A 26,430-nucleotide genomic window follows, 5' to 3' on the forward strand; every position below is an offset into this window, starting at 1 on the left:
CTACAAGCAGCTCCCCTGGGAGAGAATCCACACAGGGGACAGGCATGAGAGATCTGGCCAACCTCATTTAGCTGGCTCTGACCAAGGCATGGCTCATTTCCAGCTGGGGGTCAGCTCTGGACCAGGACCCATCTTCACTTTTGGTGATGTCTCCACCCACCCACAAATCAAGGTTTTTAGGCCAAATCAGCAAGCATTTGATGATCATCTCCCCAGAGCCTCCCACAAGAGGACAAGTCCCTTTCTTGAGGAGGCGGGGCTCCTGGAGGGTTAAGGGGCAGGTTGGCTTTTATCTGCCTTTCCTCTTCCTCCCTCCAGCTTCTCCTCTCCAGTGTCTGGCGCTGCCTGTTGTAACCCGACTCCTGTGCCGGCTCCTCACCGCCCCCCCCCCCCAGCCGCAGGGCCCAGCAGCGCCACTCGCGCTCCCCGAGTGCCACATCACTGCGCCCTCCCGCGCATCCGCGCATCTGTGCCCACCATGCCTACAATGCCGCTACTGCTGGCCGCGCTGTCCGTGCTGGTCACGCTGGCCGTTGCCGCGCACCCCAGCTGCTCGCCTGGACCCGACCACTCCGGTAGGGTCCCAGCCGTCCCTCTGGGTAGATTTAGATACCCCTCCTTCCACTCACCTGGGAACTTTTCTCTCCTTGTGGGTCGCAGAACTACCACTTGGGTAGAATGTCCTGAGGTGCCACATTGTGACCCTTAACCAGTAGAGAAAACTTTGCTGGGGCACTGGGCCAGAGACCCTAGGGGGACAGCAGAGCTGGAAGGCATCCAGCACCAGCTACTGCAGGGAAGTCACCTGGAGTGGTGGGGTCCGAAAGTGGGTCAGAGTGAGCAGGTGCTAGGACTGCAGGACAAGGCGGTCTGAGTCCCCTGTCCTTCCAGGAATGGGGAGGTGCTGGCCACAGCAGACTCCTGACCCTTCCTTCAAAACTCCTGGCTGCAATGTGGATAACTTTTTATTTCCGGAAGTGGCCCAGAGAAGGGTGGAACATTTTGGCAGGGATAGGACAGGGAGAAGGAGGGACACCCAGGGATCACAACTGAGGGTCCTGAGGATGGGTCTGGAGTCCTGGACTCCATTCTGGTGCCTCTGGCCCTCCAGAAGCCGGGCTTCAGCTTCCCTCTTGTTTGGATGGAGATATACATCTAGTTCACCTCCTTTATGTCTTTATCAACAGCAACCACATGAGTCTAGCTGAGCCCCCAGGGTCCTCAGAACCCATGGTATCAGATGTAGAATTTTAAGAGCTAGGATTTGTGGTCACCTGAGAGCCTGCTTGCTCTAGCCAGGTGGATGCTGGGAACACAATGCCCCTTTTCTTTGCCCTCAGCCTGGGGTTTCCTCCCTACCCCTGGCCTCCCCTGGACCTCTATCTGTCCTGTTGTAGAATAGACAGTACAGGCCAGTTGGGCGAGTGTGCACATGTGCAAGTATGTGTGGACCTGTGTGAAGACCATACCTGTCTAGTGCTGCTAAAACTTGCAGTGGAGGTTACTTTCTCTGAGCTTTAGGTATCCCAGAAAAATGCATAGAAGCAGGTACAGGCAGAAGCTGCTACAGGAAGCCTTTCCTGGCCTATTCTGCACCAGGAATACTAGCCCCAGACCAAGGCTGCATTACAGACCCCTCTTCCTCACTGAGGTAGGACACTCAGGTGAGCTCTGTCCCTGGATAGGCTGAATATCGCCACAACACATCAGGGAATATTTCTGGAGGGAGAGAGTAATTTCTTTGGGTCCAGTCTCCCTCTATAGGTACATGCATGGAAGTTTAGAAGGCTTTCAGATCTGAAAATTTCTGGGTCAGCCTGGCAGCTTCCACATAGGCTGCACATCTAAGGGTGGTCACACCCCCCACTCTCACCCTATTTCTATGTTCCAGGGGGCTCAGTCTTTTCATCTCTGCTCAGTCTTTTCATTGATGGAGGACTCTGGTTCTTCATTGAACCTGAGTTTGAGTTCACAGCCTGACTCCTTTCCTCTGCTGTGACTGGGGACAGGCATCCTGTTCTATCCCAGGGCACTCTGACTGTTCTGCTAGAGGGGCTCTAGCCAAGAGCATCATGGGCAGTTGAAAGGCTGGACTGAGGGCAGCGTCTGTCCCTCCCTTGAAGAAATGCCGCCACCTTGTGGTTGATGTAGGTCAGCCATGTGGGCCGCTAAGAAGGAAAGAGAATAATAATAAAAATCCATTTATCTGGAATATTACTTCAATATTTCCTCATTGGCATAAAATTATGATTGGAGTATGATCTAGGTTGCTTTCTATTGTTGTGATAAGACACCATGACCAAAAGCAACTTGAGGTTTATTTATTTGGCTTACACTTCCTGAGGAAAGTCAAGGCAGGAACCTGGAGGCAGGAGCTGATGCAGAGACCACAGAGGAGCACCGCTTACTGGCTTGCTTCCCATGGCTTGCTCAGCTCATTTCTTATACGCCCCAGGCCCACCTGCCCAGAGGTGGCACCATCCCCAGTTGCCAAGCCTTCCACATCAATCATTGGCCAAGAAAATGTCCCCACAGACTTGACTACAGGCAATCTGATGGGGGCAATCCCTCAGTTGAGGTTCCCTCTTCCCAGGTGACTGAGTCCAGCTTGGGTAAACTTGATGAACAAAACAAAACAAAATAGCACAGATCACGCCACCTTCTTTTAAAACACTAAGTCTGAATTTTACTGTGGATCTTTCCACTTACAGTAGCAGCTGGTTTCGACTTGCTGGACTCAGGCACTGGACACCCACACTAAGTGTGTGTCTATCAAGCAGGACGGAGTGGCTTTAGACTCTGAAGCAGGCCCTCTGTGTTCTAAGGAGGTGTTGGTCCAGGCATCTGGAGTGTGTCAGCATTATGTTGTGGGTGGCAGGAGGTGAGCAGGCAGTAGTGACAGTGTCTATGGCTCTGACACAGTGGATAGCAAAATGGAGTGCCTCTGTGTAACTGGCTCTGGCTTTTGCTTTGTGCATAAAAATCAAAGGCCTGGAGAGACTCACCCAGCTGGAAGAGGTGCAATTTCATTCTGTAGATGGCTGTGGAATCCAGAGGCACATGGACTTACTCTGGGTCCCTCCTTTGTCCCACTTCAACTTTACCATGACCAGAAAAGACCACAAGTTCTAAGGCCAGGAGCTATGAATGGATCTCACGTAGGAATAGGGACTTTGCAGATGAACTAAGACTGATGGTGAGGGCTTTTAGTGGTAGGGTGGGGCACCAGGCACAGATCACAGTGAGGCAGCCATAAGTCAAGGACACTGGGAATCCTCAGGACCTAGACGCGGCAAAGATCCTCTGTGAGCCGTTAGCAGGTACGTGCTGGTCACACTTTGCCTCTGACTGCAGTATCCAGAGCTTTGGCGGGGTGAATTTCCACTGCTGTAACCCACTTAGTCTGTGGTGTTTTGTCACAGCAGCTCTAGCAGACAGGTCTGCCATCTTTGGTATGGTGGAGACCTGGACATAGTTGGGGATTAACTTGGTGGTTGCTTGCCCCTGGCCACCCCTTTGAGCCCTGATCAAGTTCTGTTGCTTGAGAGGTCACTGTGGTCAGTACCTCCTTCTACAGACAGCGTGCCCAAGCTATGTCATGCTGACACACCCATGAGTTACCTCATTGTCCCCTCAGCTGCTCTACCAGACAGCATTACTGGTTTTCTCTTCGTGTTCAACAAAGACATGTTAATGTCTGAATGTGTTTCCTCATCTGTGAGCCAGAGAGAATGGAAAGGCTATGAAACCATCAGGTTCTCTTTTCTGATCTCTGAACAGTGGCCCAGTCTCAGTGGTGGGTCCTCAGTGACTTTGTAGAACAGCTTGGGTACAGTCAGCACCTGGTATCCTTGCCTTAAGTTTCCCTGAGGCTGGCAGAGGACCCAGGGCTGAGTTCAAGTTGATTTTTCTATTCACTCCTTGTTGAAGTAATTATTTAAAATGGCCGCTGGTCAAGCCGACTATCGAAGCTGCTGCGGCTTTGCCTAGCTCAGCCACCATGTTCTGCAGCCAGAGGCTATGTGTGCACCACAGCTGGAAATGGCCAGCCAGGAACACCGGCCCTGCCACCCACGAGACACCAACGTGGAAGATGGCTCCGCAAATCTTCCACGCTGTCTCTACAAGGCTGGGCTGCACCCAGACCATCCCATCATCCACTCAGGCCTGGTATAAATGAGACTCTAATGTTTAGATTATTCAAAGGCTTTATATGTTTGATAATATTCCATAACAATAGGCCCACATAAATGGAGGTGTTTCCCAATTAACTAACCCAGATATAAGTTATAACCCAGGACTGTTCTCGGTACATGTGTGGTCATCCATGGTGCTACCTCTCTTCCCGGTCTCTCCTTGTCTTCCTCCTTCTTCTTCCTCCCCTTACTCCTCCTCTTCCTCCCCTTACTCCTCCTCTTCCTCTCCTTACTTCTCTCACCTTAGCTCCTCCCAACTTGCGGGGAAAATTTTCCACTACAACTCCTCATCACAGAACATCTAGGCTCCTACAGAGTGAGTCTTGATGTGCACTGTGTGAGCCTGGGGCTGCAGGAGCAAGGGGGTGTGAGTGAAAGCACCCCCGGAGCTTAATGGCTTCCTTTCAGCATGCACCTTGGTCCAAAATTATTGTAGAACAAGATGCCACCCCAGACTGTGAGTCCTGGGAATGGCATCTCTGGGTACAGTGGTTTACAGGGCCCTGCACAGGGTGGAGGTCACACCAGGTCCCTCATGGGATCCCTCCTCCTATCCCAACATTGCAGATTGCCTTTGCTTCACTGACAGCAGATGATGGTACCATGCTCTGGCCAGAGGGCAATTCAGTTTTTCCTCACTGTTCTCTACAGTTGTTGACACTCTGTATCCTCCTCCTCTGCTGTGGGCAGTGAGGGCACATGACAGGGACACTTAGAACCACAGAGCTTAGCAGTCTTCTGAGCTGGTCCAGCCAGGTGCTTGGAGATCACTGCATGAAGAAAGCAGGCCCTTGGGACACTTGTATGTGCAGTAGGGGGCTCTTGAACCCCCCCCTTTGCCTGCTTGTGCTCAATTCACTCATTGTAGCAGGTTTGTTTTGAGGAGTATGCACATGTAGTCTCTTCTATAGGGGTAAAGGCTATGGACAACCCCTCCCCCCCCACCCGGGGTATCTGATAATGACATTCACAAGACTTGATCTATTGTGTAAGTTTGGCCTGAAGCAGGAACAGTGAGAACCGGTAATAACTGTGGGATGTTGTCTTTGGGCCACATCATTGTTAGATGTGGGTCATCTTCTAGAACTTTCATAATATATCCCTAAAGTGATTATTAGAAGCCTCATATAAAAAGAACCTCACAAGAATATTGAAGTGAGACTTGTCCATGATCCCCACTGCGTGGGCTGGTGAACCCAGAGCCATCTAGGCCAGAGGCTGGGCTCCTCTGTACTCCACTGCACTGGTCAGGACTCTTTACAGCATGGTTAGTATGAGGAGGAGAGGATGTCCTGGAGTACCAGGGGGTTTCTTGTGGCCTGGGCACACACCCAGAAGCGACACCATAAGAAAGTCTGTGTGAATCTCTCCCTGATAGCTGAGAGAATAGAAACTGGGCATGCTGTGCACTCCTGTAATCCCAGCACGTGTGAGGAGGGAGGAAGGTCAGGAGTTCAAAACCATCTGCAGCTACACGGAGCGTACAAGATCACCTGGGCTACATGGGACTCTGCCTCAAACCACCAAAACCAACCCCCTATCTCAAAGATATTAAAAACCTCAGCTACCCTGTGAGTGCCAGGTATGGTGTCTCAAATGCTGCTTGGCTCACAAAAGCCTGGGAGTATGATCCCAATTGAGGCAGCCCGGCACATAGTAGGTACACTGAGCACAGTAAGTTTTGGTAACCAGGGTGGGTCTGTGTCTTTGCTGTTTTCTCTATAGGTGGCAGGTGTAGGTGGCACATTCCTGTATCTACCTGCTACATGACTTTAGATCTTGAGAGAAACCTATGGGTGCTGTTCCCCTGCCAGGTTCTGTCTGCACAGGACAGAGTACAGGCATTTGCTATGGTCCCTATGCCAGCGGGGTCCATCTCCCCTCCCATGCAGGTACGCCTGCTCCTGAGAGACTCCTCATTTGACCATGGTTGTTCTACTCCACGTCTGTCCTTCCCCACACAAGCTATCCTGACCCTACACCAGGGCCGGACCAGTTTAAACCTGATGCAAAGTTTCCTCCTTGGCTCCTTCTCTTTGTGCATAGGATGCCCAATAGGTGCTTGGCTAAATATGGCTGCTGGTATTCATGGGAGTTTTATGGCCCCTCCTGGAACTTACTGTGGAGTCCATGAGGCCTGGCACTCAGGAGGCCCTTGAGAGCCCACAGTTGCAAGGATAGTTTTGTGTGTTAATTTTTGCTGGAAAGGGAGCCCTAAACTCACACAGCACTGAGGCCCTTTTTCGTTCAGTGTTCTTGGATGGCTCTTTGAAAAGTGTTCAGTCTTGGGTATGGTGGGAGCCAAAGGCATAGTCTGAGGCTGATGGCTCAGGACGCTGTGGGTGCTGATGCATGGCTGGCTATGGGGATGTAGGCACAGGACCCTTCAGATTGGTTCCAGGCTGGGCTGGAAAAATGCCAGTGCATCCACATTCTTAGGCAAGTCCTGTGATCTGTCAGACTCTGCTGCTTTGAGCTCAGTGGTCAGCAGTGCAAACTAGGGGGTGAAGGTAGCAGAAGATAAAATAGGGCTCGGCATCAATGAGTACCCAGCAAAGGCTGTGAAGGGAGAGATGTGTACTTGTATCTGTGGTTGATCGGGGTTGTCTCTTTTTCCAGGTAAATGTCAGAGGCTGGCTTCTACACACAGTGGTAGGTACCACCCCATCCCTGCTTTGTCTTGTAGGAACTCCACATTTCCCTGACCCCCATGCTGTTAAAGCAGAGATGCTGACTTCGGATGTGGATAGCAGGGCAGGCTCAGAAGATCCAGTGAAGTGAGACTAAACAAGAGAGTAGCTTGCCTGCCTGTCCAGCTCTTCCTGGGGCAATGCTAGGGGTCCCTCCAAGGCCAGCCCTGCATTTGTCTCTCACTATAAGATTCCTTTTCTTTCCTCGGTGGGGAAAATGTTCTGCTTGGAACAGAGCCCAGAGCCTCCTGCATGTTATTCACAGGCTGTGTTTCTAATCCATGCCCCACGACAGAGAAGCCATCCTCAGCTTCTGGTTCTGAAGGCCCAGCTGGGTTTGTAAACTTGGACATGCCCTTCCTGAGATGAGGAGAGGTAGGGCATCTTGCTTAGTGACTTGAAGCTATGATCAAAACTCTCAGGACAAGGCTGAGGACACACCTCTCTCCCACCAGCTGTGCACATCTGGTCTGTTCTATACAGAGATTTATAAACCTAGGGAACATTTCCTCCTAGAACAACAGTGCCATAGCTGAGCTTGGTGACTCATGTTAGTCAGTCACCTCAGCATTTATTCGGCTAAGGCAGGGAATCACCATGAGTTTAGAGCCAACTTGGGCTACATAGAAGTTCTAGGCCAGCCTGGGCTACAGACTAAGGGCTGTCTCAAAAACCCAAGAAGCTGACTGATAAGATTTCTGCTGTCGAGATATAGCATCTGAGTCAAATCCCTAGGGTCCACATAGTAGAAGAAAAGAACTGACTTCTGCAAGTTGTCCTTTGAGGTCCATGCTCCTGCCGTGGTGTGAACCACTTATAAATAAATGAATTAAAAACAAACAAACAATAAAGGCCAAGTGGTGCATGCCTTTAATCCTAGCACTAAAGAGGCAGAGACTGGCAGATCTCCATGAGTTCAAGGCCAGCCTGGTTTACAAAACAAGTTTCAGAACAGTCAGGGCTGTTACACAAAGAAACTCAAACAAACAAAGAACAACAAGAACAAAAACCAAACCCGAAGAAAAACCAAAAACCCCCAAGGGCCAGAAGAGAAGACCAAAATCAACATATCTAAAATGCTTTGAGCAGAAAGAAGCTGAACATGGACAGCCATGTCCTTCCCATGCAATGACGTGGGAAACTGACAAGTCCTTGGGTCGGTACCACATAATGTCTCTGATGGGGGGAAGAGGAGCAAGTGGCAGGTGGCAGAGGAAGAGTGGAGTGAGGGTCACAACTCTGTGCCCAGCAGCTTCCTGCTAAAAGGTGTTAAGGACTCTAGAAGGCCCTGCCTGGCAAATGGTGGTTGCTGGAGGTAGGACAGTGGACACCCATGTTGGTCCAGCACAAAAAGTCTAATCTCAGAGGAGATGGCCTCCTTTGGCCTGTACTTACAATGTCCTTGTAACAAGAGGAAAAACAGAGCCAGGTCTGCCAGATGCATTCTGAGAGGACTTAACCTTGTCCTGAGGACGGGGTATTCCACATGGGATGGGTTCTCATGAACATCTCTCCTTTTGGCCTGCATGAGGCTGGCGCTTGCTTTTGACAAGCCACTGGCCTCATCATGCATCACCAGGCAGGGGAGGCTGCCTGCTCCCATTCTGCTGGTGCTTTTGCCATCCTGGCCCATTTTCTGGTAGGTATCTTGGGTGCAGTTGCTTCAGAACCCCTTGCTGTGTCTCCCATCGACCCTGCTTCCTCCACAGCAGCCCTGCCCTTGTTTCTCCCCACAGAGTGGGTGCTCCATCATTGTAGGCCTTGGTCTTAGGTGGTATCTACTTGGGCATGGGTCATCATGTGACCTGCTGACTCTCCTTCTCCAGCCACCTGTGTGGACCTGCACCTCAGGACCTGTGCGGATGTGGCCTATAACCATACATCGTTCCCCACACTCCTGGAGCACCGGTCGTGGGAGGCAGTGGAGTCCAGCCCTGAGTACATGCTGTTGGGTGTGCTGCACTTTCTCCTGGAGGGTCAGTGCAACCCTGACCTGCGGCTGCTAGGGTGCTCTGTGTTGGCCCCCAGATGTGAGGAAGGCCACACACAAAGGCCCTGCAGGCATGTCTGTGAGGGCCTGCGGGAGGCCTGCCAGCCAGCTTTTGATGCCATCGACATGGCCTGGCCCTACTTCCTAGATTGTGCTCTATACTTCAAGCCAGAGGAGGAAGGCTGCTATGACCCTCTGGAACAGCTCCGGGGTAAGGCAAGACTTTGGGAGTACTCCAGGCTGCCCATTAGCTCTGGGAGCTACTGTGTGGGTGGGCAGGTGTCAGGGGTCCGCTAGGGCCATGTGACAAACAGAAAGATAACTTGAATCTGGAATGGCACGGTCTCATCCTGGTGCTGACCCTGCTCCTTGTAGAAGGGTATCAGTAGGGTCCTATGGAGGGTTATCTCATTGCTGAGAAACCAAAGGATCCTGTATCTATCGACTTGGAGGGAGGGGCCAGGGGAAAGTGTCCCATCCAGGCCCGTGAAGGATCCTATCCATGGAAATGCCTATGCCCAGCAAACAAGGGGGGCATGAGCACGGTAGACAGAGTGAGCAGCTGCAGCCGCCATCAGAACTGCATCACGCTGGCCATGTCCCTGGGCAGGGACCTTCTCAGCAGATTTTCTGGCCAAAGCTGAGCCTGAAGGATGACTCAGGCTATGTGATCTGAGTCACTCTTCAGGCACAGTCTGTTGGACGGCAGGAGATATGATGCAAGCTGCAGAGAGGAGGGCTTGTTTTTCTCCAGGGTTAACCTGGGACACAGGAATAGGCTACACTGAATGCTTGGCACAGTGCCTCACTGAGCACAGCCCTTTCTGTTCCTGTCTGTACCCTTTCACCTGAGTGGTGAGAAAGATGACCCACTGGGGATCAGTACCCACTGTGCCACCCTGGCCTGTGGACCTTTCTGTGGGACAGACACCAGGCCTTCCATATTGTCCCGGGCAGGAGTTACCAGCAATGCTTTCATCTTGCTTTGCAAGCCCTTAGTCTTCTGTTGCAGTTGGGAAATGGATGCCCAGGGAAGCAGACAGAACAGGGGCTTCCCTTGGAGTCACCCTGGCCAGCCATTGATGGATGGGCTTGTTTGTACAGCCTCATCTATTGAGGCCTACTGTGTACTGAGATGTAAAGACTAGCAGAGCATGTGTGAGTGGCTGCCAGGAGGTTTACCATGTTGAGCCTGGCCTTGGAGCCTGGTCCTGCCCTGGAAAAGGCAGGTTGGGTTCAAGCGCAGGCACAGTGGGTGCTGGCCAGCAGGAGTTGTGTGTACAATGGGCTAAGGTGTGGAGGTGGCAAGCAAGGCTGGTGAGGAGAAAGGAAGCCAACCTGCTCTAGCTGAGCCTGTTGCCCCAAGAAAGCCCAGGCACTGGAAAGGGATTATTTTGAAACCACAAAATTGTTGGGTTCATCTGCTCTTTCTCCTCAGCAACCATTTTGAGCAAAAAGAAAACCACAAGTAGAGACAGCATTAACTCTTTGTGGCCCCGGGCGATCTGCAGGGACCTGCCTCAAGTTTCTTCAACCATTAGGGCTGAGGAGGATCCCCAGGCTGCTAGCTTCTTCTCTAGAGAGAAACAGAGAAATGGGGGTGGGGGTGGGGGTGGGGGTGGAGGTTCAGGTTGTCAGGTGGAGGTCACACTCTGACCAACACTGTCCCAGCCTCCCTCTCTTCTTGATGGGAGGTCCCCCTGTCACAGAAACATTTGGGAGCAATCTTAGCTGTGAGAAATCACTCTTAGCCAGGCTGCCTGGCTTATGTGAGTGTTGACATGGCATAGGCCATGGTACCAGTAGGTAGAGAGGGATGCAGAGCTGTGTCAGGGCCCCCAAGGCTGGGTTATGTCAGACAACCACAGCTTAGAGGCAGATGACAGCCTCTCATTGACTTCTGGTGGTCGAGGATTCCTAGGCGCACCTTCTCTTGGATTCTGCCTTTCATATTTGAAAGTTCCCAGCAGGCACCCACATCTTGCTGTCACTTTTACATTGGAATGGAGACATGCTCCATATTCATCTCCTGGGCACCATCATTGGCTGGCTTGACGCAGTGCCATCAAGGAGGCCTATGTGTCATCCCCATCCCCCACTTGTACAGCAGAACAGTAGGATTGGGGGTGAGGGTGCTGGGCCAGGATGGCTAGCTGTCTGCGCCATGAGCAAGTATTCAGTGCACACCCCAGCCCCAGTTCCAATTCCTTTCCCAGGAGAACTAGATGTTGAGGAGGCTCTGCCCTCAGGCCTGCCACCTACCTTCATTCGCTTCGCCCACCACTCCTATGCTCAGATGGTCCGGGTGCTGAAGAGGACAGCGGCCCGCTGTTCCCAGGTGGCCAAGACCTACAGCATTGGGCGCAGCTTCGAAGGCAAGGACCTGGTAGTCATCGAGTTCTCGAGCCGCCCAGGCCAGCATGAACTGAGTAAGTGACCATGTGAGGTCAGGGTGTGATTCTATCCCTGGGAACAGCATGCAGACCTACTTAGCTTTGGGGTGCGCAAGCTGAGAGTGACTAACTGGTGCCCCCCCCTCCACTCACCTACCCATGATCACCTGGGCATGACTGGTGAGTGACCACAGCCCACAAGGACAGTATTAAAAAGAATTTCTCCAAGCCAAGCATGGTGGCATACACCTTTAATCCCTGCACTTGGAAGGCAAAGGCAAGAGGATCTCTGTGAGTTCAAGGTCAACCTTGTCTACATAATGAATTCTAGGACAGCTAGGGCTACATAGAAACCCTGTCTCAGGGGAGAAAAAAGAATTTCTCCAGAAAAGCCATATCACTTGAGTTTGGGAGCGTGGAAATGAGTTGGTCTCATCCTAACAGACACTTGTCTGAGGAGACTGAGTAATAGCAAGAGAGTAAGTTACCTTAATAGGTGACAGTATGGAGACTCTGTCTTCAGGGAGAGGGCAAAGTTTTCTGAGAGGCTGGAGGCTGGAGGGACTAGGGCAGGTCCTGGAGGGGACATGGGGCCAATGGGCAGTGGATACCAGAGCTTCAGTCCTAGACCCTTAGTGTGGAATATGTCACCATCACCACCACGGTGGCCCTGCAGTCTTGTGAATCCTGGGCCTGTGCTGGTCTGGGTCCTGGGTTCCTGTCCCTCTGCTCTGCTCCTTTTTTGAGGCACAGTGTGCTAATCTGGTGGTGTGCACACAGTGGGTTTTTCATATCGAGGTACAGTGACGTTAGGTATGGAGGCCTACTATGAGTTTTGGAAAATACTAGATGGGTCAGATCCCTCAGGACTTCCTTGCTATGGTGCAAATTAGGAATCAAACTTTGTTACAGTAATTACTAGTGGTTCTAAGCTAGTGAAGGGGTAAGCTAACTGTACCTAGGGCTCTAGAATGTTCAAACAGAGACTTGACTTGGACCTCCATCTCCTGTGTGAATGGTGACACTGAAAGTTTCTACTCCCAGCACTGAGAACATCACTAAGGCTGGAACTCCCTTGGTCCCATCCCCCAGCCCATTACCTGATTGCCACTTTGGTGTACTAGGGCCCATCCCTCCCTCCAGTTCCAGAAGTCTCTGAGTCTGTGGACTTAGGTCTCTGCTGGGCTGTCCACCCCCACCCAGCTTTCACCTTGTTAGACTGAGCAGTGTGGACATCACAAGCTCAAAGGCCTTGTCTCTCTGAGGCCAGAGGTCATCAGGTCACATCTGGCCTTCTGAAGAGACATGGAAATTTCCTTGTCGTTTATACCCTGGGATGTGGAGTCTGAAGTGCCTGGGCATTCACACCGACAGCTGAAGGTTTCTGGGCCAGACAGGTCAGGTAAGAGATTCTGTTTTCCAATGAGCAATATTAGATCCAGCAAGTAGGGGTGACTTTCCCACGGCCACACCGAAGAAGGCTGCCAAGCGTAGTCTAGTGTTTCTGTGACATGGCCTTCATCCGTCCTCTCACTCATTAATCCACCCACCCACTCACACACCTGCCCATCCTCTGGCCATCATTCACTATTTTATTCATTCACATATTCATCCATCTATTCATTTATTCATTCAGTCATTTGTTCTTCCACCCAGCTATTCATCCACCAGTCCATCTGTCCATCCACCATCTATTTATTATTTGTTCTTCTATCTTCTGTCTATTTAACCACCAACCCATAAACACATCTACCCATCTACCCATCCATCCATCCATCCATCCACTCATCCATCCATCCATCCATTCATCCATCCATCCATCCACTCATCCATCCATCCATCCATTCATCCATCCATCCATCCATCCATCCATCCATCCATCCATCCACTCATCCATCCATCCATCCATCCATCTATCTACCCACTCATCTGCTCATTCATGCATCTATTCATCCTTCCCTTCCAGGGCCAGCTGTTTTACCTATTAAGCACTGATGTGTTTGACTTCTTACACAAACACAGGCAAAAGATGTCAATAGAAGTCACACAAATCAATGGCACCATATATTATCATAGCATTCTTTATTTATGCTAACAATTGTAGCTAAACATAAGAAATGAGCTCAAGAAGTGAGTGTCTAGATAGTTCATTATGCCCAGAGACTTCTGAGTCAAAACAATTGGGAATCAGTCTCAGCACATCCACTATGCCCTTACTAAACTCTATCTGTGAGACAACACCCCATATCACAGTTTCTCCCTGCAGTGGAGCCTGAGGTGAAGCTCATTGGAAACATCCATGGCAATGAGGTGGCAGGACGGGAAATGCTCATCTACCTGGCCCAGTACCTGTGCTCGGAGTACCTGCTGGGCAACCCCCGCATCCAGCGCCTGCTGAACACTACCCGCATCCACCTGCTGCCATCCATGAACCCTGATGGCTACGAGGTGGCAGCTGCAGAGGTGGGAGCTCCCGCTGCCTGCAGAGGGGCTGCATCCTCTGGCATGCTTAACCTTTGACTTTACTCATCATTGTTGAAGGTCTGTTTGCAGTCATCTCTCTAGGTGACCAGGGCTGAGCCAGCAGTGGTCCTGCAACATTCCGCCTGATGGATGGGCAGAGCTGTGGTGTATTGTTTTAGGACAGGGGTGAGGATGTAGCTCAGTGGTAGAGTACTTGCCAAACATGCAAGATAAGAAAAAGAGTTCCAAGGAGAGAGTGTGCTGATGGAGGATTAGGGAAGCTCACTAGGAGGAACAGAGTGACATGGGCAAGAGCCATCAGAGGCAAGAGGCCATAGAGGGAGCAGGTATTCCATGTATGGAGAATACTTCTGGGCCATGATGCTAGGGATGAGAGAAAGGCTATGTGGAGGCACAGGAGGTGGGAGGAAGGGCAAAGGTGAAGCCACAGAAGCCACACTCCCGCTTGAACCTCAGTCCAGCCTGAGCTGGAAGAGGTGGGGTGGGAGATGCTTGACCAGGCCCTTATGTCCAGGGTGCTGGCTACAACGGCTGGACCAGCGGGAGGCAGAATGCGCAGAACCTGGATCTGAACCGCAACTTCCCTGACCTCACGTCAGAGTACTACCGGCTGGCCTCCACTCGTGGTGTGCGCACAGACCATATCCCCATCTCACAGTACTACTGGTGGGGTAAGGTAGGAGCTGTGTGGCCCCTCCCTAGGGCACTGGCCCCTCTGAGCCTCGATATTTAGCCTGTAAGGTAGGCCCATCCCTTGCTGGGGCAGTCACAATGTATCAAAGCCTCAATGTCAAGCAGAGATGATGTGAGTCTGCATCCTGCTGGAGTGCTCTTGGCCACTTTCCCAAAAGCCCTGAGTTCTTCCTCAAGAATGAGCTTGACAGGAGCCCTGTCCTCTGTAGCTAGTGTATCTTGCTTTATGTCAGGGCCACTCCTGAAGCTAGTGGTGCCTACTCAATGCAGGCACTGGATGGTCAGGAGCTGCGGGGGGGGGTACTCCTCAGCTTCCAGGAGAGGTGACCTGACCAGGAGGGACAAAATGGGCTCCAGGTTGAAAGGCCAGCACACACTCTGCAGTGACTAGAGTCACTGGTACTCTGTAGTAGCTGGCCAGGAGTTCTGTTGGGTCTGGGGTGGGTGGGAAACGGTGGCAAGCAGAGAGGGCAGAATCTTGAGAGCAGTGCTCCAACCCCGGCAGGTGGCCCCCGAGACCAAGGCCATCATGAAGTGGATACAGACCATTCCCTTCGTCCTCTCAGCCAGCCTGCATGGGGGTGACCTGGTGGTATCCTACCCCTTCGACTTCTCCAAGCACCCCCATGAGGAGAAGATGTTTTCTCCCACGCCAGATGAGAAGGTGAGAGACGGACACTGTGCCGAGGCTGAGTGGGTCTTCTGCCGGCACGGTCATTTCTGTTCTAGCTCATAGGCATTGCTGAACCTCAGGAGCCCCTTTGCTTGCTTCCCCAACATCCAGGAAATGCCCTGTCAAGCAGAGAGCAGTCTTCCATCTCAGTGTCCTCAATCTCAGGGAGGAGCTATGGCTTTGTGTTGCATCTCTCATGGTGTTCCAGACAACACCAGCAGGGGGCAGTGCTACCACATGCATGGTGCCCAGTGGGCTCTGAATTGGATTCTCTGCCTGGGCTCCAGCTTAGGTGCAGAGGTTAGGGGCGGGACTCTGGCCCTGCTGCTGCTCACAGGGTCCTTGGGTAAGCCCCCTGGTTTCTTAGGATTGTTTTTTTTTTTTAGCAGTGACATTGGGACCCTTCCAGGCACTCCCGTGGTTGAAACCGCCTTGCTGTGTCACCCAGCTCTGTTTGTTGCAGGGGGACAGAAAGCTGATCCTTCCCTTGTGTGGGTGAGGAAGCTGGCAGAGGGAGGGCAGCACTCAGCAGTTCTTGGTGTCGCCCAGGTCTGGGGCCAACCCTCCATTCCCTCTTGTATTACTGGGCGCTGCAAGCTCCTGCCCCAGTTGGAGCCTGTGCAGGTCTGAGCTAGGCATGCTCTCTAGTCAGGTCTCTGGGGAGTCGGATAGCTGCAGGGAGTCTGGCGTACCTTCAAGGGCAGTTTTCATTTCAGACCTAGGGGAAGGGACCTGGAGGTAGGGACCATCAGGACAGACAAGGGCCAGATACCGGGCTCTCTGATCTCTGAGCACCCTGGCCAGGAGAACAGCTGCCTCTGAGCCCTGTTGGACACTTATATGTCAAACTGGTCTTACCTAGAACTTTCCATGTTCCTTGGGCACAATAGAGAGGGAACTTCTCCCTCCTACTCTGTCCACGGAAGAACACAAACAAAACTACCAAGAACAAAACAAAAACAGTAACAACAAAACAAGCTGAGATAGGACCATCAGCCTCCATGGAGAGGCCCAGAGGCTGGGGCCCAGTGTATGTATACATGTGTGAATACGGCTGGCCTTGCATTCATGTTCATGTTTGCACACCGTTGGGAGCGTATGTATATGTCTGTGTTCTCATGTGTGTCAGGAGAGGAACCCCAGCCTGGCCTAGACTTAGAGAGGTTCCCTTAGGTGGCAGCTTCTCCTAGTGAAGCACAAGAGCAAGGGTGAGGTGGACATTCCCAAGTATGGGAGGATGCTTCAGGCACAGACTGTCAGACTGGGCTGAGTGCCCTCACACTTGTAAGTTGCAAGGGCTATGCCAGCCATGCCTGTATCCTCTGGCTTCTCAGCCGCAAGTCTGCCCATTAGCTCGTGCACTCACTCATTCAGTCATTCATTTACTTATTCATTCACTCATTCATGCACCCACTCTCTCCCCCACTTCATTCATTCAATCCTTCACTCAACTATGCATTCACTCATTTACACTCATTCATACATTTGCTTGTACATGCATTCAGTGTGGGGGTCTCAGACCGTGTGCCTCCTTAGAGCAAGTGCACCCCCTGGGTGGGCAGGTGTGCTCTGAGCAGCAGGAGCCCTTCCATGCCTAGCCTCTCAGCCTCAGTGCCCGGGATGTCTGAAGCGGGGAGGTTCACCTCAATGGGTCCCACTAGAGTCAGAAGAAATGAGCCTGCTCCCCAGACATCAATCCTCAATCAATAATGGTGCAGCCTGCAGCCAGTGGCAGGCTCTGTGGAAACCACAGTCTCAGGAGAGGTGGGGAGAGTGTGTGAGGAAGGAGCTGGCTGGGTGTCCCGAGGGATGTCTTTGCCAGTGTTCCATCCTGCCAGAGAGAGTCCTGGGAGCCACACTCACAGCCCTCAGCCCTTCCTACTTGCCACGGCCCTAGAAGTCAGCACAACTGCAGCTCACCAGGACACTTATAAGAGCAGTTGCTGAGAGGTCAGGGTGCTGTGCCCAGTGACCTGCGCTCCTGGGACTCTGTAGTTGTCCTGCCCTTCCCTCCCTCCCTCCCTCCCTCATTCCCTCCCCCCTCCCTCCTTTCCTCCTTCCCTCCCTCCCTCCCTTTTTTCTCTCCCTCCCTCCCTTTTTTCCCTCCTTTCCTCCTTCCCTCCCTCCCTCCCTTTTTTCCCTCCTTCCCTCCCTCCTTCCTTCCCTCCTTCCCTCCCTCCCTTTGTTCCCTCCTTCCCTCCCTCCCTCTCTCCCTTTCTTCTCTCTCTCCCTCCCTTTGTTCCCTCCTTCCCTCCCTCCCTTCCTCCCTCCCTCCCTCCCTTTCTTCCCTCCCTTTCTTCCCTTCTTTCTTTTTGTTTTTCTGAGACACAGTTTCTCTGTGTAGCCCTGGCAGCCCTGAACTCACTCTGTAGACCAGGCTGGCCTCAAACTCAGAGATCCACCTGCCTCTTACCTCTCGAGTGTTGGGATTAAAGGCAAGTGTCACCGCGCCTGGCTCCAGCTGACATAGTTCATCTGCACTCTTCATGTCTGCACCCCACCTGCCCACATAGCCTGTAGACAGGCCACACCTCTGTAATCCTTGCTCTAAGCCAGGCTTGAGGCTCAAGTGCCCAGGATTTTGGGGACAATGGCTATAGCCTCCTTCCAGCTTCCACCCACAGGACCAAGGAGAAACATGGGATGATGGCCCCAAGGCAGGGATGAGAAAGAAGAGTGGTAGGGGACCAGACAGTCCAGGTACTAGGCCTAACCTTGGAGCCAAGCCCATGTTTAAACAGATGGGGGAGGGCTGCAGAACACTGACCTTCCTTCTCCATCTTCCTCTTCAGATGTTCAAGCTGCTGGCCAGAGCCTATGCTGATGTCCACCCCATGATGATGGACAGGTCGGAGAACAGGTGTGGGGGCAACTTCCTGAAGCGGGGGAGCATCATCAACGGGGCAGACTGGTACAGCTTCACTGGAGGTGCGGCCTGAGCAGGCGGGTGGGTGGGGTCTCCCTCAGCAGAGCCCTGGCACTCTCTGCAGAGTTAGTCACCGTCTTCCCTGGAAAAGGGGGACTAGGATGAGCTGATCCTGTGACTTTGGCAGCTACTGTTGAATTTATTTTATAATCAGCCATGTGGTGATTCTGCTTGTGACCCAACCCTTGCTGCTTGTTAGGTGTTGAACGGCGCTGCTAGGTGCAGTGGCAGAGCCCGGGAGAGCTGACATTTTGGGACAACAGAGGACTTTCTGGTTCTCTGTAACAGGTCCTAATGGTTGGGATATAGTTTCTGTATAAGATATTGGGGGTGATTGTACTCTAAGAATTCTGGGTTTTCCCAAGCTCAGCATTCACCAGGCCTCTGAGTCCTCACTGGCTGCTGTGTGCTGGGTGGTGTCACTGCGAGAGACACATGCTACACACACATTGACGGCGCCTCCCCCACCCCACAGCAGCAGCCACCCTTCATCTGACTCCTGCTGTGCCCCCAGCACATCTAGACCATTCTGTAATGGGCAAGAGGGCAAGAGACAGATTCACAAGGCCTGTGTTAGCAAGGCCAGTGCTCCCTCACCTTGCAACTCTGTCTCCCACCAAACCTACTCAGGTGGCCGACAGCTACCTTTCTCATGTGTTCCAAAGCTACTATTCAGCCCTGTCATGCTGCCAGGGACTAGCACATGCCGTCTTCTGGGGCATGAGAGCTTCCCTTCTTCCCAGGTTTCAGGTACATTGGTTCCCCAGATGCCAGACAAGGTCCTACTGTCAAGGCTGAACTGGAGAGACCAGTAGGCTTCTTTACAGCAGCTGGCAGGGCCACAGGGCACATGGACACACTGATGGACCATGGTGGCCGTGAGGACTGTGGCAGTGGTAGTTGCAGCTCAGAAACACAAAAGCCCTGAGGGATAGGGGAGGACACTGTAGTCCTCCCGACTTTCTCTCCTGGGAAATGATCAGATCTCCCTTGGCTGCTGTTAACTCTGGGAAGCTGTGTGCTGTGGTCGCTGTTAGACTCCTTGGAGCTGTAGGACCAGTAGCTGGGACACAGAGGCCCATGTGGTACCCTGGCTAGTTTCTCTGGTAGAACACGATTCTAATCCCATGGACTCTGCTACCCACCTGTCTGAAATCAAAGTTTACCCCTGTGGCCTGGTCAGGGCCTTCTACTCCTGTCCTCAGGGTTGTGCATGGAAGAACAGTGGCTGGATAAATCATCTCTATGTGCAAAGTGATGCTGGGCCTGGAGTCTGTGCCTGCCGCAGGCCCTCTGCCCTTGACACTCAGCTACCTACCCCACAGGTATGTCTGACTTCAATTACCTACACACCAACTGCTTTGAGATCACAGTAGAGCTGGGTTGTGTGAAGTTCCCGCCAGAGGAGGCGCTCTACGGCCTGTGGCAACACAACAAGGAGCCCCTACTGAACTTCCTGGAGATGGTGAGCCCCGTCCACAGGAAGGTTCTCATTGTGGGGATGGAGTCCAGCTCCACCCTTAGGCTCCCGCATCCTGGCTCTGTCTGGGGCTCAGTGGAAGCATCTGTTGGTGACTTCTCTGACCACCCATTCAAGACCGGGGCTTCCCAACCATATCTCTTCCCACACACCTTAGGGGAATGTCAGGTAGATGGCCATTTTGTAAGAATCTCATACCTGACAAGCATGATGGGGGCTGGTAGACTTTTGGGGGTGCTGGCAGCCTGAAGGGGGTTCTGGCCAGCCTCCAAGCCCTGGGGGTTATCAGGAAGCAGGAGGCGATGAAGGTGAATCTTGATGGAAGAAAAACCAGGCAGGAGCGGATACTCTCTGAGGAGACAAGTGTAGTAGGTGACTCAGTGAGGCACTTGGGACCTACAGGGTCCCTTCCCGAAACTGGAGTGAGTGCAGCTGCAGGAGTGTGGAGGACAGTATGTACGGAGGGGTCTCACAGATGATGGTTCTGGAATACAGCCTGTTCACACATCAGAGACCTCCAGACAGAAGGGTAGACTGCCTGGGAGTACCTGAGAGCATCTGCATCAAGGTCATCTGGACTTAGGTGGGCAGGCAGTGATGGGATGGCTGAAAATACATCCTCAGAATCCTCCATTGGATCCTGGAGCTAGGGTCTGCTGGGTCAGAGGAAATAGGCAATGTTTCACCCGGCATTGCTCACACGTGTGTTATAGAATTATGATGAGGCACAGAGAGCTATAGGGAGACAACACCTCCTGGGTAGATCAGCACATTTAGATGCAGAGAGGCCATGGCAAATACACAGTGTTCCACAGTTGGTTCCATCCTTAGATGGCCCTGTCCTAGGCAGCCCCACCCCTAGGTTATGGTGCTTGAGGGAATGATCATTGTGGTCACAGAGGCACATGACTATGATAGAGAGGGAGACAGAGCAAAAGGAGTGGCCATGAAATGTGGCCTGGCAGCTGCCCGAAGTTTTAAGTCTAGACTTTGTGTCCCCATTATTTTCTAGAGAGATCAGGAACTTTCTACCAGGTAAGAACAGGCTAGAGCCTTGTTACAGCAGTAGCAATGGAGGAAGACACCCCCAGGTAGCACAGAATGTGGCCTTGTGTTTTCTGTGGTAGCTGGCATGTCATTCAGGCAGAGTGTGTCTCATCCATAGGCAGGGCCTGAGGCAGAGCTAGGTGCTCAGGCCATTCTGTGGTCGTCTGGGGAAAATGAGTTAGAAGGGGCTTTGGTGGGACTGGGATCGCTCCGTGGATATTGTACATGAAGTCTCAGTGTATGAAGATTTAATGGCAAGCAGAGAGGTGGCCAGTCGGGCAGCACTTGGCTTACTCCGAGACAGATGACCCCCAGGAAAACGGGCTTGGATCCTGATAAGAATCAGGACTGTCATGGCCAATTGAGGCCACTTTCACAGTGATCCTGAGCAGGCCCAAGGGTGGGGGGTGGAAGAGGGAGAACCAATTCTTCCTGCTGCTCAGCTCCAGGCCCCAGGGTGGCAGAAGAAGACCCCAGTTAAAGTACAGACCAGAGACTAGCCAACTGGAGGGAGGGACTCCCATGGACAGGTCTTGTTCCCTTGAGGGACAGAGGAAACACAAATGCCCACTCAGTAAAACCCAGCAGGGAGAGAGAAGCTGGGAATGACCTCCTGGAGGCTGAGGAGTGAGGGCTTCTGGGAGTGGGAGAAGGGGCAAGTCAGTGCTGATGGCCAGAATATTCTAAGAGGGCAAAGGTGGGGGGGCAGAGGTCTAGAGGGATACAGATGTGTGGGAGCCAGTGGTTGGCTGTGACCACTGACTCAAGGGGCAGCTTTATCCAGGTCAGCTGCACTGGTGCTATGCATAGGATTCAGTGCCTTTCTGTGAGTGAGGAAGAGCAAGGGAGGAGCTGGGGTAGCATGATGGCCTCTGCACCATCAGTTCCCCTCAGCCAACAACCTCTCCTCTCGATCCACAGGATAGCGTTTCTGGTTTCAGCTCCACAGAACAGCAGTCCGTGCTCAGGGACATCCAGGCAGTGGTTACCCATCCATGGGCAGCCAGCTACCACTTACATGTTCATGTCATGAGAGCTGAGCTTCTGTGCTAGCCATGTCTACACGCTCTCTTTCCCCAAACATTCAACACTGTTTTGTTTTTTTCAAAACTGTAGGAGAGAAGTGACTAGATTGTTATGTCTGCCTCAATGCCACTGGGGGTCAGGAGGGAGGGTGGCAGCGACTGAGAGCCACTGGCTCTGAGCAGTGGGGACTTCTGGGATTATTGGGTTCCTGACTTTGCTGATCTTAGAGGCACTGTGAGTCCTAGGTGTTATTGGCAGCCCCACTTCCACTCATTCTGTAGCTGAGGAAGCTGAGTGTGAAGAAGCAAGTGGTTTGTTGGTGACAGGAGGCACTGGATGTGGAGGGGAAGCAGAAGGGCCAGTTCACAGTAGGGCTGAGTCTGTCCAGCTCCATGGCTGTCCTCCATGGGCCCTGGGTTTTACTCTGAGTATACTCACTGGGTGTCTGGTGTGTAGACAGACACATGTGAGTGTAAGTAGTAAGTTGGGGGTTCGAGGCCCTGGTCTGTCCTCACCAGGTTTCCTTCTATACCTCTCTCAGAGAGAACCATGGATGCCTGCCTAGGCTAGGAAGGTACTGACACTCAGATACACCTAAGGATAGACAGCGAAGGTTGTCCTCAGTGCCTGTGGTCAGGAAGACAGTGAACATGACCCTAAGGCAGAACTGCAGTGGCAAACAACTCAAAATGTATGAGACAGATTACCAGAGATATCTCAAACAGGAAACGAGGCCTCCAGAGTGACTTACTTGATTATACAAGCAGAATCCCAACTCAGAGGAGCCTGGGGGCCACTGGTGAGAGTGACACTGGGGTTAGACATTACCTATATACCCTCTCTCTGGTGCCTTTAGGTACACCGAGGCATCAAGGGTGTGGTGACAGATAAATACGGAAAGCCAGTCAAGAACGCACGGATTCTAGTGAAGGGTATCCGCCATGACGTCACCACAGGTGAGCAGCAACCTGCACCCGTCTGTGGATTTGGCCAGTGCAGGGCTCACACCTCACCGGGTTCTTTAGCCATTTTCGGCCAGCTTGGTTAGCGATGGTGGCAGCCTAGAGTCACCTCCCTCAGGAATCCTATTTATTCAGGACCCAAGGTTCACTCTGGGACACTATGTGCAGGATACTTAGTTATTTTGCTTATTGCTGAGACAAAATCCCTGGCAAGAAGCAACCTAAGGAGGGAGGGGCTCATTTAGTCTCATAGTCCATGCTAGTAGAGAGGACATGGTGGTAGGCTCTACCTCCTAAATGTTCCACAACCTTCCAAAACAGCACAATCAACCAGGGATTAGTTGTTTAGACACAAACGCATTGGGGACATTGAGTCCACAACATTCTGAAAGTTGATTTTGTCTCACATGGACTTTGGCTGTTCTGAAGTCTTTCCCAGCTGGAAATCATAGTCCCAGGTGATGGAGACATGGCTCTTGCAGAGGACCCAGGTTAAATTCCCAGCACATCTGGTGATTCATAGCCATCTGTCATTCCAGTGCCGCAGGAATCAGTGCCCTCTTTTGATCTCTGAGGGCTCTATGTGTGCATGTGATGCAAATACATACATGCAGACAAAAGATTCAACTGCATAAAATAGACATGAAATACTTAAAAAGAAACAATTTAAAAATAGAAGCCTATAACACGGGACTTGGCAGCACCATTGTCTGGTAAAGGGTAAACTTGCAAATGAACTCTGCCAGGAAGAGGTGGGACCTAAGTGGGGCTTTGAGGAATGAATAGGAGTCTGATGAAGAGGAGGAGGACATCCTAGGTGGAGGTAAATGCTCATCCCACCCTGTGCTAAGGCCCATTTATAAACCCCATTTATGGTGCAACCTCCTCACCCTGACTATCATACTATCTGCCTCAGCCTGAAGCCCTCTGAGGATTGTTTCTATTGTCTTTGAAGCCCCTGACGGTGACTACTGGAGACTCCTCCCCCCGGGTTCCCACATTGTCATTGCTCAGGCCCCTGGCTACTCCAAGGTAATGAAGAGAGTCACCATTCCCTTGCGTATGAAGAGGGCCGGCCGTGTGGACTTCATCCTCCAGCCTCTGGGGACAGGACCTAAGAACTTCCTTCCTGGACCTTCGAGAGCTTTACCTCGATCCCAGGATCCACAGGGAGAGCCCGCACAGCTGGATTTTGAGCCCCCCAGGGCACGTAGGCAGCCAGCTAGTGGGAGCAAGCCATGGTGGTGGGCTTACTTCACATCACTGAGCCCACACAAGCCACGCTGGCTGCTCAAGTACTAGCACCCCTCTCAGGCCCGGCCTTGATGTCCACCTCCACAGCCTGGGCTTCTGTCTGGAGTCTGCCAGCCATAGACACCACACACAGCCTCTGCAGCTTATTAAAGCGTGTTCACCCACTGTGATGAAAGGCTCCGTGAAGAGAGGGGAGGAATTGGGTCTTTGCCTACTGAGGGCAACTAGTCCTAGTGAAAAAGACCCTAGGTGGTGCTCTCCCTGCCCCCAGTAGTAGTACTGGAGCTATCGGGGCAAGGCCCACAGGACTGCTGTCCTTTTCCAGACCATGAGGCCTTGAAGGCTGAGCTCCCGATCCTGCTGCTGCAGGTTAAATGGCCAGGAATCATCCGGCTGGGAAGAGTAGGGAGACACATGAGTGATTCCAAGGCAGGATCAAGGCCTCAAAGGCAGAAGAGTTGGTTAGCACCAAAATCTCTGCAGCTTGACTAAAATCTGCCTTTGCGGGGCTCACAACATTCATGGGGTCTGATTCTGGGTCTTGGTCCTCCTTGGCCTTCCTTCATTCTTATGTTGCTACTAGCTCAGGTCCACAAGACCTTCCGCGACCTCACGTTCCCCATGGGTGGTCTTTTTTTCATCATCTCTTTTACTATAAGGGCTTGTACCAGTTCTGGGATTTACTAGATTGGGAATTCTGTAGCCTCTTGTATGCTAACAAAGGATGTACTCGAGCTCCTAGCACTGCATAGCACAGTCTAATTAGGGTTTTTAACAATAGGAGTTTATCATAGACTAGTCCTGGAAGGGCTGGATTTTCTCTGCTCGGCTGGTAGCTCTCTTCTCCTCATGTCATGTGGGATCATGACAACACAACTGTTACTTGACTGTCACCAGCACTGAGTTGTTCCATGGCCTCTTGGCAGCCTGGCCCCAACACAAATTTTCCAGGCCACAGCCTACATGTTGTCCTCAGTGGCTATGGTATGAGGTGGGTCCTAGGGCTATGAAAACATGGCTCTGGCACTGCAGTTCCCGGCTGCTGAGCCAGGCATGTGAGCCTCCAAGAAGGTTCCAGAGCATTGGTTTTAGACTCTTGTCAAATTTGGAATCCTTGTGGACTGCATTTCTCTGGGTGTCTGATGGTCTCTAGGTCAGCATGTATTTGGCTCCACTGTATACAGGACACCATGCTGAAGTCACTGTATGCCCTGGAGCAGGGACTCCAGTGGAAGAGCAATGTGGATACAGCAGAGGGAGCTGGCCCAGACTGCCAGGATCTTGGTATGTGCTAGTGGTAGCCAGGTCCCTCTGGCAGGGCATATATGGGGGCTCTCCTAGAGCTTCCCCTGCCCTGTTCACACAGCCTGGAAGTGTGGGAAAAAATAGCTGCGGTGGTGGTCCCAGAGGTGTTCCACGCTGGCAGGTCCCACATACACGAGAAGATCTAAGGTTCCAAAGGCTGGAGGCTTTGACGGTGGCAGGACCCAAAGACACGAGAATGTCCATAGCTCCAAAAGGGTTTATTGTCATGGCAGATGGTGGATGGATCTGGATGTAGCCCCCTGAAACTCAGGGCAGTCCTGAGTTAAATAGGGAGGGAGAAAGAGGGAGGATCTGGGGAGACATGCTTAATTTGCTCCGCCCTCTGGCCTTCATTAGTATGTAAATCCCTAGGGCCTGAGGCCTAAGGTCACGCCCTCTACCTGTGCACTTTGGGAGGGGCTGTAATGGCCTACGTGACTGAACAATGTAGGTCTATGGAGATGAGACTGCTTGTCAGGACTCTGGGTTCTGGGAACGTGGCCGAACACCTGCTGTTTCTCACTTAGAGTCTCAGGGTTCCAGGCCCATGCCCAGCCATGAACCAGGATACCCTTACGCAGTCCCAAAGAGCTCAAAGAGCAGAGCTCAAAGATGCTAGAGTGTGAAGCTGAGATGAACAATGGCCCCAGTCATTCCTGAGTCCGGCGTTGGGAGATATTGGGACAGGCCTGATGGAAGATTGTCAGAGAGCCTCAGAAAGGCTGTGCAGAGTAGACAGTAGTCATTTGGGGGTGATGAGGCTATGACATCCAGACCAATCCCACTTTTTTTTAAAATCAGTGTTCATATCTCTCTACCATGCCCTTCGATGGCTGCCAATGGAATCCTGGCCATCCTTGATGACATCCTCTGGTACCCTGCCCTATGAGCACTCTGTGTGTATGCTCCTTGTTTCCAAGCTGCTCCTCACCCTGGGCCTTGTTGGCAGGAGGGTTATAGGGAGATACCTAGGAGGCACTGGAGAGTCTAGCCTGCAGATCCAAAGGACACAAAGTTCCCAATGGGACACCAGAAGAGTGATACTTGGGTGTGTTCAGATTGAATTCCCCCAGGTGAAGAAGCAAAAAGCTTCTTTCTGTGTTAGCTGCAAAATGCCTCTGGCTGTCTGATGAAACCTGGGACTTCAAACACAGGAGAGAAAGAGACTCATGGTGAGTCAGGCCTTGTGGGCCAGGTTCAAAGGAAAGAAGACTGGATTCAGAGAATGGCCTGAAAAGAGAAATCTTGAAAGGTCCCAGCTGGGCACTCAAGAGGGACACTGACATGGGTTACTGAGAAGCAAGCAGTTAT

The 26,430-nt window shown here is 52.1% G+C and overlaps 1 protein-coding gene across 1 annotated transcript; it reads left to right on the top strand.

The window, feature by feature from the left end:
* The first annotated feature begins 395 nt into the window (after positions 1-395).
* Positions 396-23,984, top strand: Cpz (carboxypeptidase Z). Its single transcript, XM_028758236.1, has 11 exons — positions 396-575; positions 6,816-6,848; positions 8,713-9,087; positions 11,093-11,305; positions 13,536-13,732; positions 14,268-14,429; positions 14,952-15,110; positions 17,912-18,047; positions 19,371-19,510; positions 22,455-22,554; positions 23,516-23,984. Exons 1-11 carry the CDS (start codon positions 479-481, stop codon positions 23,860-23,862), a joined length of 1,959 nt encoding a protein of 652 aa, XP_028614069.1. The 5' UTR covers positions 396-478; the 3' UTR covers positions 23,863-23,984.
* The last annotated feature ends 2,446 nt before the right edge of the window (positions 23,985-26,430 follow it).

This window comes from Grammomys surdaster, unplaced genomic scaffold, assembly GCF_004785775.1.
Source record: "Grammomys surdaster isolate TR1022 unplaced genomic scaffold, NIH_TR_1.0 126187, whole genome shotgun sequence".
Classification (NCBI taxonomy): Eukaryota; Metazoa; Chordata; class Mammalia; order Rodentia; family Muridae; genus Grammomys; species Grammomys surdaster.

What these genes read in the sequence shown, in the direction of transcription:
- Cpz (XM_028758236.1), top strand. Translation starts at nt 479, where the DNA reads ATGCCTACAATGCCGCTACTGCTGGCCGCGCTGTCCGTGCTGGTCACG. An exon ending in CCCTCTGGAACAGCTCCGGG is followed by an intron (nt 9,088 to 11,092) that starts GTAAGGCAAGAC and finishes TTCCTTTCCCAG; the next exon opens with GAGAACTAGATGTTGAGGAG. An exon ending in CCGCCATGACGTCACCACAG is followed by an intron (nt 22,555 to 23,515) that starts GTGAGCAGCAAC and finishes TTGTCTTTGAAG; the next exon opens with CCCCTGACGGTGACTACTGG.